This window comes from Prinia subflava, chromosome 19 (genome assembly GCF_021018805.1).
Source record: "Prinia subflava isolate CZ2003 ecotype Zambia chromosome 19, Cam_Psub_1.2, whole genome shotgun sequence".
NCBI lineage: Eukaryota > Metazoa > Chordata > Aves > Passeriformes > Cisticolidae > Prinia > Prinia subflava.
Window position 1 is genome coordinate 11,858,356 of NC_086265.1, and position 10,554 is coordinate 11,868,909.

Below are 10,554 nucleotides of genomic sequence, written 5' to 3' on the forward strand. Positions count from 1 at the left end.
GGAGGAGGAGGAGGAGGTTCCTCTGCCCCGATGTGGTGCCCGGGACACGGGGGTGCCCAGGGGGCCCCAGGGAGAGCAGGAGGGAATCCCGGAGCCCTGCAAACGCAGTCCAGGCCGTGGGGCAGCCCCAGAGCCCCGCAGGGCCCGAGTGGCTCCTCCGAGGAGCCGGGAGCTCCATCCTCACCCAGCCCAGCTCCAGCTCCCCGCGGCGGCTCCTCCAGCCCCGAGCCAGCCCCGCCAGCTCCGGCAGCGCTGTCCCCCGGTCCCGGGGACATTCCCGGCGTGGGGACGGGCTCAGCTCCGTGCCCGGGGTCCGAGCCAGGACTGCATTGCAGGGAAGGGCAGTGCCCCTCCTGCGGCTCCGGGAGCTGCTCCTACCGAGCTCAGCGGCTCCGAACGGACACGGGGACTTTGGAGGGCACAGAGCCCGTGAGGGAAGCCCCAAATGCGCCCTCAGGGAGGGGATGCCTGAGCCAGCCGTGTAGAAAAGAAGGAGAAAGTGTCACCCTGAGCCAGGAATGCGCTGGGTGCCGCAGGGATGCAGGGGGTGACAGCGGGACCCCTCCCCTGCGGCTGTGCTGCTCCCCCGCCCGCTCCTGTCACCAGGGAAAGCTGCTCTTTGATAAAACAAGTAAATCTTCCCTGCTTTTCTAAAAATAGCCTTTGCCCTTTTTTCTCTCCCTCCCTCCCTCCCCGGCTCAGGCTGCCTTAGAGACAGAAACCCGCCTGGAGCCATCCAGTTATTAATACCGTAAACAACCCCCGGTCTCCGGTACATGTTCTAGCGGGAACATGTGGGGGCAGCAGCCACCTGGTTGCCAGGAGCCCGCGTCCCCGCGTCCCCGCGTCCCCGCTGCTCCTCCGGGCGGGCACAGCCCGCGGGGCTGCCCTGGCATCCCACCGGGAGCGCTCCTTGTGGCGCTGCCCCTGCAGGATGCAGAGTGGGGTGTGGTCCCTGCGGTGCTGCCTGCACCTCCTGCCCCTCAGCATCCCCATCTGCCCACAGCCCGAGCGAGGCAGCTCCTTCCCCACAGCAGCACGGGGCAGAGGCTAAAAATGCAGATTTGTGGGACAGCCAGGATTTGTGGAGGCTTTCTGCTCAGGGAAACACTCCACCATGGAGTGATGGATGGACAGAGTATTGCTCAGCGAGGACTAAAAAGAGAAATATCTTTTATTGCAGATAAAACCTCTGATGTTTGTAGAGAGCAGAGGGCAGCCCCAGTGTGGCACAGCCATGGAGCTGGGAGCCAGGTGCCAGGACCTGGAGCTGCTGCTGGGTCCTCTTCCTCCTCCTCCTCCTCCTCCTCCTGGTGCTGCTGCTCCCCTCAGTAGCAGTGGGCGATGGTGTCCACGTTGAGGAAGCGGACGTGCATCTTGGTCTCGATGTCGATGCCCTGCCACATCTGCCGGGGGCCGGGGCTGAGCGGGGCCGGGGCCACACCCGGGTCCCTGTGCCCAGCCAGGCCCCTCCCCCCGGGGACACGGGCAGAGGTGGCACCGACCTTCAGGAAATCCTCGAAGGTGATGCCCTCGTACACCTGGTCCGGGCCCTGTGGCGGTGAGAGAGGAAAATCGCAGCTGCCCCAGGGGGTGGGGGTGGCCCAAGGATGTCCCCTGGGGCTCAGGGACACGTCTCCCTTGGGTCCCCAGTGCTGGCCCTGCCCTGTACCCCGAGGCCAGCCCAAAGCTGGTCCCCAAACCCCCACGGCTTCAAGGAGCAGCTTTTCCATAAGCAGTGAGGATGGGGGTTCATGGGACGCTGTTTGCTGATCCCCCCTGGGCTCCTCTCACGAGAAAACAGCACCCTGGAAGCTGCTGCCTGCAAAAACATCTCCAGCCAAAGCAGCTCTGGGACAGGGAGATGCCCTGGGAGGCAGGGACACCTTCCAGCCCCATTTTGGGTGCCAGCAGAGCCCCTCGGTGCCGGGGCAGAGCAGGGCGCAGCTCCCACACAGGCTCCCACCATTTGCCCCACACAGATGCTGGCAGCCTCCATCATGGCCCCGTCGGCGATGGAGCGCGCCGACTCCTTCTCCAGGTGGGGGTTCCCTGAGAGCAGCTCCTCCACCACCTGCAGGGCAGAGGGTCAGCCCCAGGCCTGGCCATCGGGGGGATGGGGCAGGGGGAGTCCACGTTGCATTTCCGCACTCTCACATTTCTGTACTCCTGCAGTGTGATCTTCCCGTCATGGTCCGAGTCGTACATGTGGAACAGGACTGGGGGGACAGGGCAGGGTCAGGGCAGCCCCTTCCCCCCAACCCCCCCAAACCCCAGCTCCGGGAGAGCCCCACATTTCAGCTTCTCCTTGCGGAAGCGGTCGAGCTGCTCCTCATCCATGTTCATCTCGATGGGTCTGAAGTAGGACATGATGGTCAGGAAGTCCTCGAAGGTGATCTCGTCCGCCAGCCCGTCCGACTCCTGCCGCAGGTTCCTGGGGGCACCCGAGCCCGGGGTGATGGGGAGCCCCCAGACAGCCCCTCCCAAGCCCATCACACCCCAGCAAGGCTTTGGGGCTGGTTTGTCCCTAAGATTTACCTCAAAGGTCTCATTTTCCACCTGGTCCCACCCCAGGCTTTAGGGAGAAGATCCCTGCCCAGCCCCACCCCGTTCATCCCGAGAGGATAAATTCCCTCCCTGGTGCTGGGGGCTCTCACCGCTTGTCAAAGAAGGCGTGGACGATTTTCCCCCTGATGGGGTTGAACTCCAGGTCGGGAATGCTGTCAAAGTTCTCCTTGCTGCAAAGGGGACACAGAGAGCCCAGGAGTGAGGGGGGTGGGGAGGAGGGAGAGCCCTGACAGCTCCTGAGGGACCCAACCCCCTCCTTCCAAAGCAATCATGGAAAAACAAAGAGCTTTTGGATAAAAACCCTGTTTTGCTTCTGTTCGGACTGAGAGCAAGTCTGTGCTTAGGGATTTTGTCCCACTAAAACAGGGAAGCTCTTGGGATGACACCCTGGCCCTCTGCACAGCTCCACCTGCCGTGGATTTCAGAGTTTCCCAGGATAAAGGCCTCGAACAGGGCTCACCAAGGCACAGGAGGGAGATCCTGCTGTGCACCCTCCCCTCAGCCCCGTGCTGAGCCCATGCTGGGCCTTTTCTCTCCACGATTTATAAAGCAAAGGAGCCAAGGAATAACCCCTGGCAGGAGGGAGCAGCGGGAGCTCGGAGCTCTCCCGGGGGGACAATTCCCTGTGCAGCCACCGAGGAGAGGGACCAGAGCAACTGCAGCCCCCCTTCCCTCCCCAGAATGGATTTGAGAGCAGGGGGATGACGAGGTGTCTGTCAGGAGTGCCCCTGCTCCGAGCCCACTCTGTCACTGCGTGTTTCCCTTGGGATGTTTGCAGGGCCACGCTGCAGGAGCTGGCCCAGCACGGCCGGGAAGGACACCCGGAATGCCAGCCCTGGACTGGCACCCTTGGGCAGCCTGGGGGAGACGCTGGGGGTGGCCCTGGCAGTGGGACTGGAATTGCAGTGGGGTTGGAATTAGCATGGGGCTGGAATTGCAGTGGGGCTGGAGTTGCAGTGGGGCTGGAATTACAGTGGGGCTGGAATTCCCACAGGGCTGTGGAATTACAGTGGGGCTGGAACTGCTGGGGTTGGAATTGCCTGGAATTCCCATGGGGCTGGCATTGCCGTACCGGATGGTCAGCTGGTCCTGGCTCAGCTGCTTGAAGCGCCGGTGCAGGTGCTCGATCTGTTCAGAGGTGACTGCCAGGGAAAGCAGAGAGGTGACAGGGGCTGAGCCCCGGGGCACCCTCGGGACACCCATCGGTGCCTGTTCCCACCCCCAGCAGGGCACTCCTGGCACAGCTGTGCCACCCCCAGCTCCCTGTGGTGGCTCTGTGCAGCCCTGCAGGAGCTGTGGACACAGCCCTGTCTGTGTCCGGGTGCCCTGTGCTGGCTGCAGGGAGAGTGCCAAGGGCTGGAAATCCCGTAGCCCAGCCTGCAGGAAATCCCCTGGCCCAGCATGGCATGGAATGGCACAGGGGGATCCCTCCACCAGGTCAGGATCCTTGGTGCCAGGCCATTGGAACAGGCCTGGCATTTCTTTTGGGGCTGTTGGCACCGTGGGCAGAGCTCCTGTCCCCTGCCCCAGGACATCTCTGCCTCCGTGCCCACAGCCGTGGCTGCTGCAGGAAATAACCCTGGGATCAGCAATCCTGCCAGCAGCCACCTTCCCCTTGCCAGGGAAGGGGAAAGGACACGGAAGGGGTGCAGCAGCCCCCCAAAATCAACCCCTGGCTTTGAAATTGCTGCCACTGCTCAGGGTGAAGCACAAACCAAGGGGGTGGGCACTGCCCCAGGGATGCACCAACCCCAGCCTGGGGCAGGGCTGCAAGGGGGGACCAGCAGCTCCCTCCGAGCCCCCAAGGGCCGGGATTCCAGCCTGGGGCTCAGCAGCACCTCCCCACTGCCCTGATCCCCTGCACTGGTGAGTTTATCCTCCCCAGCTGCTCTCCAGGGGCTTTCACCAAGCTCTAACCCCCCCAGAGCCTGACTCTTGTGCAAATATTGACAGGGGCCATTCCCAGGCACCGGGGAAGTGCTTTGGAGCTGTGTCTGTGTCACCTGGGGGGTCTGTCTGGGCACCAGCTGAGCCCACAGGCTCCTGCAGCCCCGGCTGGGGCCGGGCACGGGGCAGGGCTGCCCCAGCAGCTGGAAATCAGCCACTGCTGGCATCGTGGAGAGCCAGAAAACCACACTGAAGCAGCGCTGAGGGGTTGCAAAGGGTTAATTGCAGCAAACCAGCAGGGTCAGAGCTGGGCTGAGCTGCCTCCCTCGCTCCCTTTTATGATGTTTAAATAATGTCCTTTGCTTTCCCGACCGCTGCTTCACAGCCTGGAAATAGCAACCCTATTGATCAGCGGGGCTGAGCCCTCACAGCTCCTGAAAACCCAGCGGGGCTGAGCCCTCACAGCCCTGTGCCCACAGCCTGGAAACCCAGCGGGGCTGAGCCCTCACAGCCCTGTGCCCACAGCCTGGAAACCCAGCGGGGCTGGGGCTGCCTGGGGCGCTGGGGCTGCCTGGATCTCACCTGCACCTTTGCAGGACAGGCTTCAATCCCCCTTTATTCCCCCCTGGACCCCGCTGGCTCCCAGGTGATGCTGCCCAGGCCCCCCTGCTCCATCCCCTGGATGTTTTCTCTCCTCATCCCTCCCGGCCGCTGCTCTGCTGCTGTTCACACCCACCCGAGGAAACTTTCCCCGGACTTGGCTTTCCAATTTTGGCCACGGAGAAGTGACCTTTCCCCCTCTGCCCTGACGACATCGCTGTCACCATGGGAGCAGCTGGGCCACCAAGCCCTCAGCATCTGGGACTTGGGGGAGCACCAAAAAGCTTTGATGTCTCAGAAAAATGTCCCAGGCAGCAAGAGGACAGAGAGCTGGGCTCAGTGGCCGGATGCTCATGGCTGGGGCAGCCCTGGAGGGCTGGATGAGGCTTTCCCTCCCTCTCTCCCCAGTCCCAGGTCTCCCAGCATCGCTCTGTCCTGTGAAGGTGGCAGCGCTTGGCTGCTTTCCAGAAAAAAAAAGGGAAAATCTGCAGAAAAGGCAAAGGCTTTGCTGGAAGAAGGGCTGGCTCAAGGGCAGCAGAGGCTGCTCGTGTCCCTGAGAAGCATCCTGATGCTGCAGGCCCGTGTCCAAGCACGGCAGCCTCTGCTAGTGGGGGAAAAACAGGATTTAAACCAAAGGGAGCCGGGCTTGCTGCTCCCAGCCTTGCATGGTTGGTGCTGCTTGAGCAAAGGGAAAGGGGCACTGGGGGGGCTCAGCCCTCCCTGTGGGACCAGCCTGGCTGCAGGGAATGGCCACAGCATCCCGGGAGGAGCCCCTTCACCCCGGCCAGACCCGGCTGCAGCTTTGGGCTGGAGCACACGGAGGGGAGCAGGCCCCGAGCAGCCCCTCGGGCTCCGACAAGGAACAAGCCATGGGCACCTCCAGGAGGCTCTGCCCTGCCCCTGCTCCTCCCACGGGACCAAGCGTGGCTGCAGTGCCGGACCGCAGCAGCAGGGCTGCAAATCCCCGGAATTCCCAGGGATTTTGGCAGCAGACACAGCACAGTGGGAGCCCTGTGAATACCACGGGGAGCACAGGACGTGCACCCCAGTCACGGCTCGGTGTTACGGGCTCCCCCTGCCCCCCCTCCTCTGGTTTTGATGAGATTTTTGGGTGCTGCCCTTGCAAACCCTTCCCTGGGGTTGTTTCACGGGGCGCCGGGGCAGGAGCTCCCACGGGCAGTGCTGCCTGTGCCGGGGGTGCTGCTGAGGGTCCCCGGGCCAGGGCGTTCCCCAAAAACCTCCTCCCACCCTGGGCTGCCAGGCTGGCACCCCGCGGGCTCCCCAGGCTCCTGAGTGAGCCCCGGGGTGCTCAGGGGGGTGCGGAGGGCTCAGCCCTCCCTAAGGGAAGAGGAGAGGAAGAGAGGGATGTGACCCCAGGAGCAGCAGCAGCACTGGGGACAGTCACAGACCCTCTGGGCCCCCACAGACCCTCTGGCAGAGCTGCCCCTCAGCCCTCCCTCCACGGCAGCGGCTCAGCACGGCCAGAGTTGGGGGATCCGGGCGGGAGCCCCCGATCGCGGTGCCCGGAGCTCTCCCCGTTCCGGGCGGTGACACTTCCCGGGACGGACACGGCCCCCCCGCCCCACGCCCCGGCCCCTGCTCCTTTCCCTGCTGCTCCCTCAATCCCAAAGCAGCCCCGGGGGTGTCACGGCGCGGTGGCCCCGGGGCACAGCGGCCGTGTGGGGACAATTCCCTGCGCGGTGGCGCGGGCGGCAGAGCCCGGCTGGGCTCGCACGTGTGGCCGCTCGACGCCCCGGCTGGTGGCACTGTGGCACCGGGCACACGGCTGCACGCCCAGGGTGACATGCTGGCACGCTCTGGTGACAGCCCTACACCCCCCCTCTTATCCCCTGTCCCCTTCCCCCGCTCCATCCCCCGGGTGTCACCGCTGCACCCTCCCCGAGTGACATTTCCTGCATCCTCCCCGCGGGTGACACGACACGTCCTGCACCCCCTCCCCTGCTCGAGCGCCACCTCCCGCAGCCCCCTGGCGACCCAGGTAACATTTCCTGCACCCTCCCCTCCCCCCGGGTGACACGTCCCGCACCCCGCGGGCGGTGTGTCCCCCGCGGGGCCGGAGCCCGTGTCCCCCCCGGCGGCGGGGCCGGGGGCTCCGGGTGCGGCGGGCGAGGCTGGGGAGCAGCGGCCGAGGTGCCCGCGGGTGCCCGGTACTCACAGCCCGTCCTGTCGGCCAGCTCCCGCATCTCGGCGGGCACGGAGTGCGCGGAGCCCATCCCGGCCGTGCCGGGAGCGGCGCCGCGGGCGCTGCACCGGAGCCGCCGCCGCTTTTAAGGGCGGGCGCGGCGGGGAGGCGGTGGCGGCGCGGCGGCCCCGGGTCCCTGCGCGCCCCCGCCCCGAGGCAGCGCGGGGCCCGCGGGGTGCGAGCCTGGGCAGCGGGGACAGCCCCGGCAGCGCCGGCAGCGCCCGGCTCCGGGGCGGGCCCGGGGAAGGGCGCAGAGCTGCCCCCGCGTACCCCGGAGCGGGAGTGGGGGCCGGGGTCGCCCCTGCAGCAGCTCCCACCTGAACCCCCCGGCTGCCCCTGGCACTGCCCGGGCCGTGCCCCCGGGGGGAGGGACACGGGAGACGCACAGAGGTGACCCAGGACCCCCATACGGGGGGAGAGCCCGGGGCAGAGCCGGGAGTCTGTCACCATCTCCCTCCCCGCCACACCGGCAGGGACACGTCACCCTCCCCCGGGCACAGGGAAGAGCAAAGCCCTTCCAGGAGTGCAGGCGGGGGTTTGGGAGCAGCTCAGAGAGCACAGCACACCGCGGCAGTAGGTAGCAAGTCAGTGTTGTTTATTTGTTTAAAGCCAAATATAAACAGGAAAGGAATGAAATCATTTCCAGCCTGCAGCTGTCCAGGAAAATACCTGTTTATAAATAAAAACGGAGAAAGGAGAGATGTCCCCATCTTGCAACCTCTCAGCCGTCCGTGTCAGGGGCCCTGGGGCTCAGGGCTCCTCACCCTCCTTTCCTGGGCCAGCAGTTTTCCATCCCCTGTGGAATAGTGCTCTGCCCAGGCACTTCCAGGCGGGAGGAGGAGGGCAGGAGGGGGGAAATACATGCAGCACTCTGACCCTGCTGACACAGTCCCTGTGTCCCCCACAGGGGAAGGGCCAGCAGGGAGGCAGGCAGGGCCCGCAGGGCTGGGATACCCCTGGAGATGCCCAGAATGGCTCAGGACAGTACCTGGAGCCAGGTAGAGGTGTGCAGGTGGAGGTGGCCTGGAAGGGACCAGGAGAACCCAGGGACCCTTCTCCAGCCCAGAGCTGCCCTTTCCTCCTCATCCTCCTGCCCCAGAGGACACAGCTCTCCCTGGCCCCAGGCAGGGCTGGCTGGTCTGGAGCATCCTGGGGCTTGGTTTTCCTGCAAAGACTGGAAACAAACTCCTTTGGTTTGGGAGGGCCTCACTCCCTGCCCTCGGCTGTGCCAGGGGGCTCTCGGTGTGTCCCTGCGGGTCAGGATGGCTCCAAAGGGTTGGAAGCGCTTCCCAGGAGGATCCAGGAGCTGTCCCTCCCTGCCCCGTTGCTGCTGGAGGGCACCAGCAGCTCCTCAGCCTGGCCTGGAGCAGCAGCACATCGAGCCCTCGGCCTCCAAGGGTGGACAAACCTCCCAGGGATGCTGCTGCCCACAGGACTCGCTCCCTGCCAGAGGCAGCCTGGGAATGGCACTGCCTGGAACATCCCTGAGTGCCACCGTGCAGTGGCAAAGCTTGGAACCAGCCCTGGCTTCACTTACGCTCCAGACAGTGAGTTCTCACTTTCTGCCCCTTCCCAGCCTCCTCTTCCCCATCCTGTATTTTTTCCTTCACCCTCTGGATTTTAACCTGACAGCACCGGGGCTGGTCTGTCCCCAGGATGGGGCTGGTGACACAGAAAGGGAAGGGAGAACACAGCATGACCTGCAGTGAATTCACCCCCTGCTCCCCAGGACTTTGGCACTGCACAGGAGTGACCTGGCCAGGCTTTGCACCTGGTGGGAGAGAAGGGAGGCAATTCCAGCTTCTCCAGAAAGCCACACACACCTTCCTGAGAGAGCTCCACACAGGACAGGACAGGACAAATCCCTGGGGATGGCACCAGCACCACCTTCGACATGGACACCACGGATCCCACATCACCCACAGACACAAGAAGCTTTGGGGATCCACTGCTGTCCCCTCAGGGAAAAGGTGACTATGCCTGTGCTGCCAACAGGGGAGGGGGCTCAGGAGAACCCCCAATGTCACCCACCGCCCCACAGAGGTGTTCCCACAGTGCTGCACCGTGCATGTGCAGCCTGTGGGAACCCAGGTGCATTCCAAGAGGCTGTTCCAGCAGGGACCCTGGGGGTTTCCAGCTTTCCCTGGCCACCCTGGATGTACCCTGGGGTTTCCAGCTTTCCCTGGCCACCCTGGATGCACCCTGGGGATTTCCAGCTTTCCCTGGCCACCCTGGATGCTGGGGTGAGGCCTCCCACAGCAGCAGGTGCTCACAGGGGAGTTTCTCCTCACCAAGACTTAAGACTCCACCCAGGGCAAGCAGCACTGGAGGCAGTGGGGATACCCTTCCCAAAGGGGAAACCAAGGGAACTCACCATTCCCTTTGGGGTTGTCTCAGATCCCAAAATCTGGCTTGGACCTTGGGCTTCGGCTGTGTGGAAAACCCATTGAGCAGCCCAGTCTTCCCCAAATTTGGCACCTCTAAGGCTGTGTTGGTGCTCTGGGTGACCCCAACACCCACAGCCCAGGTATGGATGTGGGCAGCACCCAGGGCTGGCAGAGCTGGCTGAGGTCACAGTTCCTCCAAAACTCCTGCCAGAGGGATGAGGGTTTAGTTCCAGGGTGCTGGGCTGCCCTGAGTACCCAGGCCTGTCCCCTTCTGCACCCCAGGCCACACCAGTCACTTTCTCCATACCCCTCACAGTATGAGCACAGAGTGCCCCAAAGGAGGGACAGAACGGGCCCTGCTGGCTGCTGGGGACCCCCAAAGCACCCACAGCTTTCCAGGTGGGTTGGTAAGCACTGGCCAGCTCTCAGGGAAACTGGGTGCTTTCTGTTGGCTCCTGTGGCTCTTTTGTGGCAGGGCTGTACCTGGGGCAGCTCCTCGTGCTGTGAGCTCTGCAATTCCCTGCATGCGCTGGAGAGGCTCAGGTGGCAGCAGGAGCACAGAATCCCAGGAATCTTGCTGACAGCTGGGAATGTGAATTCCAAGTCCTGCTCTGCCCATTCTCAGCTACCCTGGGACTCACCACCCCCAATCCCAACCTTGCATCCCTGTCAGGAATCTTTTGGGATGTGCTTTCAAAATGGGTTGAAGGGTTGGGGTCTACTCCAACCCTCAAAAACACGAGAAGGATTTCTGGAATTTTGCCTGAGGATTCCCTGCCCTGCTCCACAATAATGGAACCTCCTCCCTCCCTCCAGGTTCATGTCAGTCCACACCTGGGCTAGTGAAGGTGCCCCTGCCCATGGAACAAGAGGAGCTCTGAGGTCCTTTCCAGCCCAAACCATTTGGGG

General features: G+C 64.0%; 1 protein-coding gene across 2 annotated transcripts; it reads right to left on the reverse strand.

The window, feature by feature from the left end:
* Nucleotides 1-1,156: 1,156 nt before the first annotated feature.
* On the reverse strand, nt 1,157-7,501 carry TESC (tescalcin). Of its 2 annotated transcripts, XM_063416469.1 has the most exons (8): nt 7,232-7,460; nt 3,641-3,710; nt 2,658-2,738; nt 2,295-2,434; nt 2,158-2,219; nt 1,967-2,074; nt 1,506-1,553; nt 1,157-1,406 (listed from the first exon to the last, which is right to left on the reverse strand). In XM_063416469.1, the coding sequence occupies exons 1-8, from the start codon at nt 7,287-7,289 to the stop codon at nt 1,329-1,331; spliced, it is 645 nt and encodes a 214-aa protein (XP_063272539.1). In that variant the 5' UTR covers nt 7,290-7,460; the 3' UTR covers nt 1,157-1,328. The 2 variants fall into 2 exon arrangements, with proteins under 2 accessions (XP_063272539.1, XP_063272541.1); XM_063416471.1 differs by lacking the exon at nt 1,967-2,074 and having other exon boundaries at nt 7,232-7,501.
* Nucleotides 7,502-10,554: the final 3,053 nt, after the last annotated feature.

Bases quoted from the DNA above. Each gene is read 5' to 3' on its own strand.
- TESC (XM_063416469.1), bottom strand. From the start codon at position 7,289: ATGGGCTCCGCGCACTCCGTGCCCGCCGAGATGCGGGAGCTGGCCGAC. The intron at 3,711-7,231 runs GTGAGTACCGGG...TTTCCCTGGCAG, and splicing joins GCTGGCCGACAGGACGGGCT to TCACCTCTGAACAGATCGAG. The intron at 2,435-2,657 runs GTGAGAGCCCCC...GGGTGCCCCCAG, and splicing joins CACGCCTTCTTTGACAAGCG to GAACCTGCGGCAGGAGTCGG.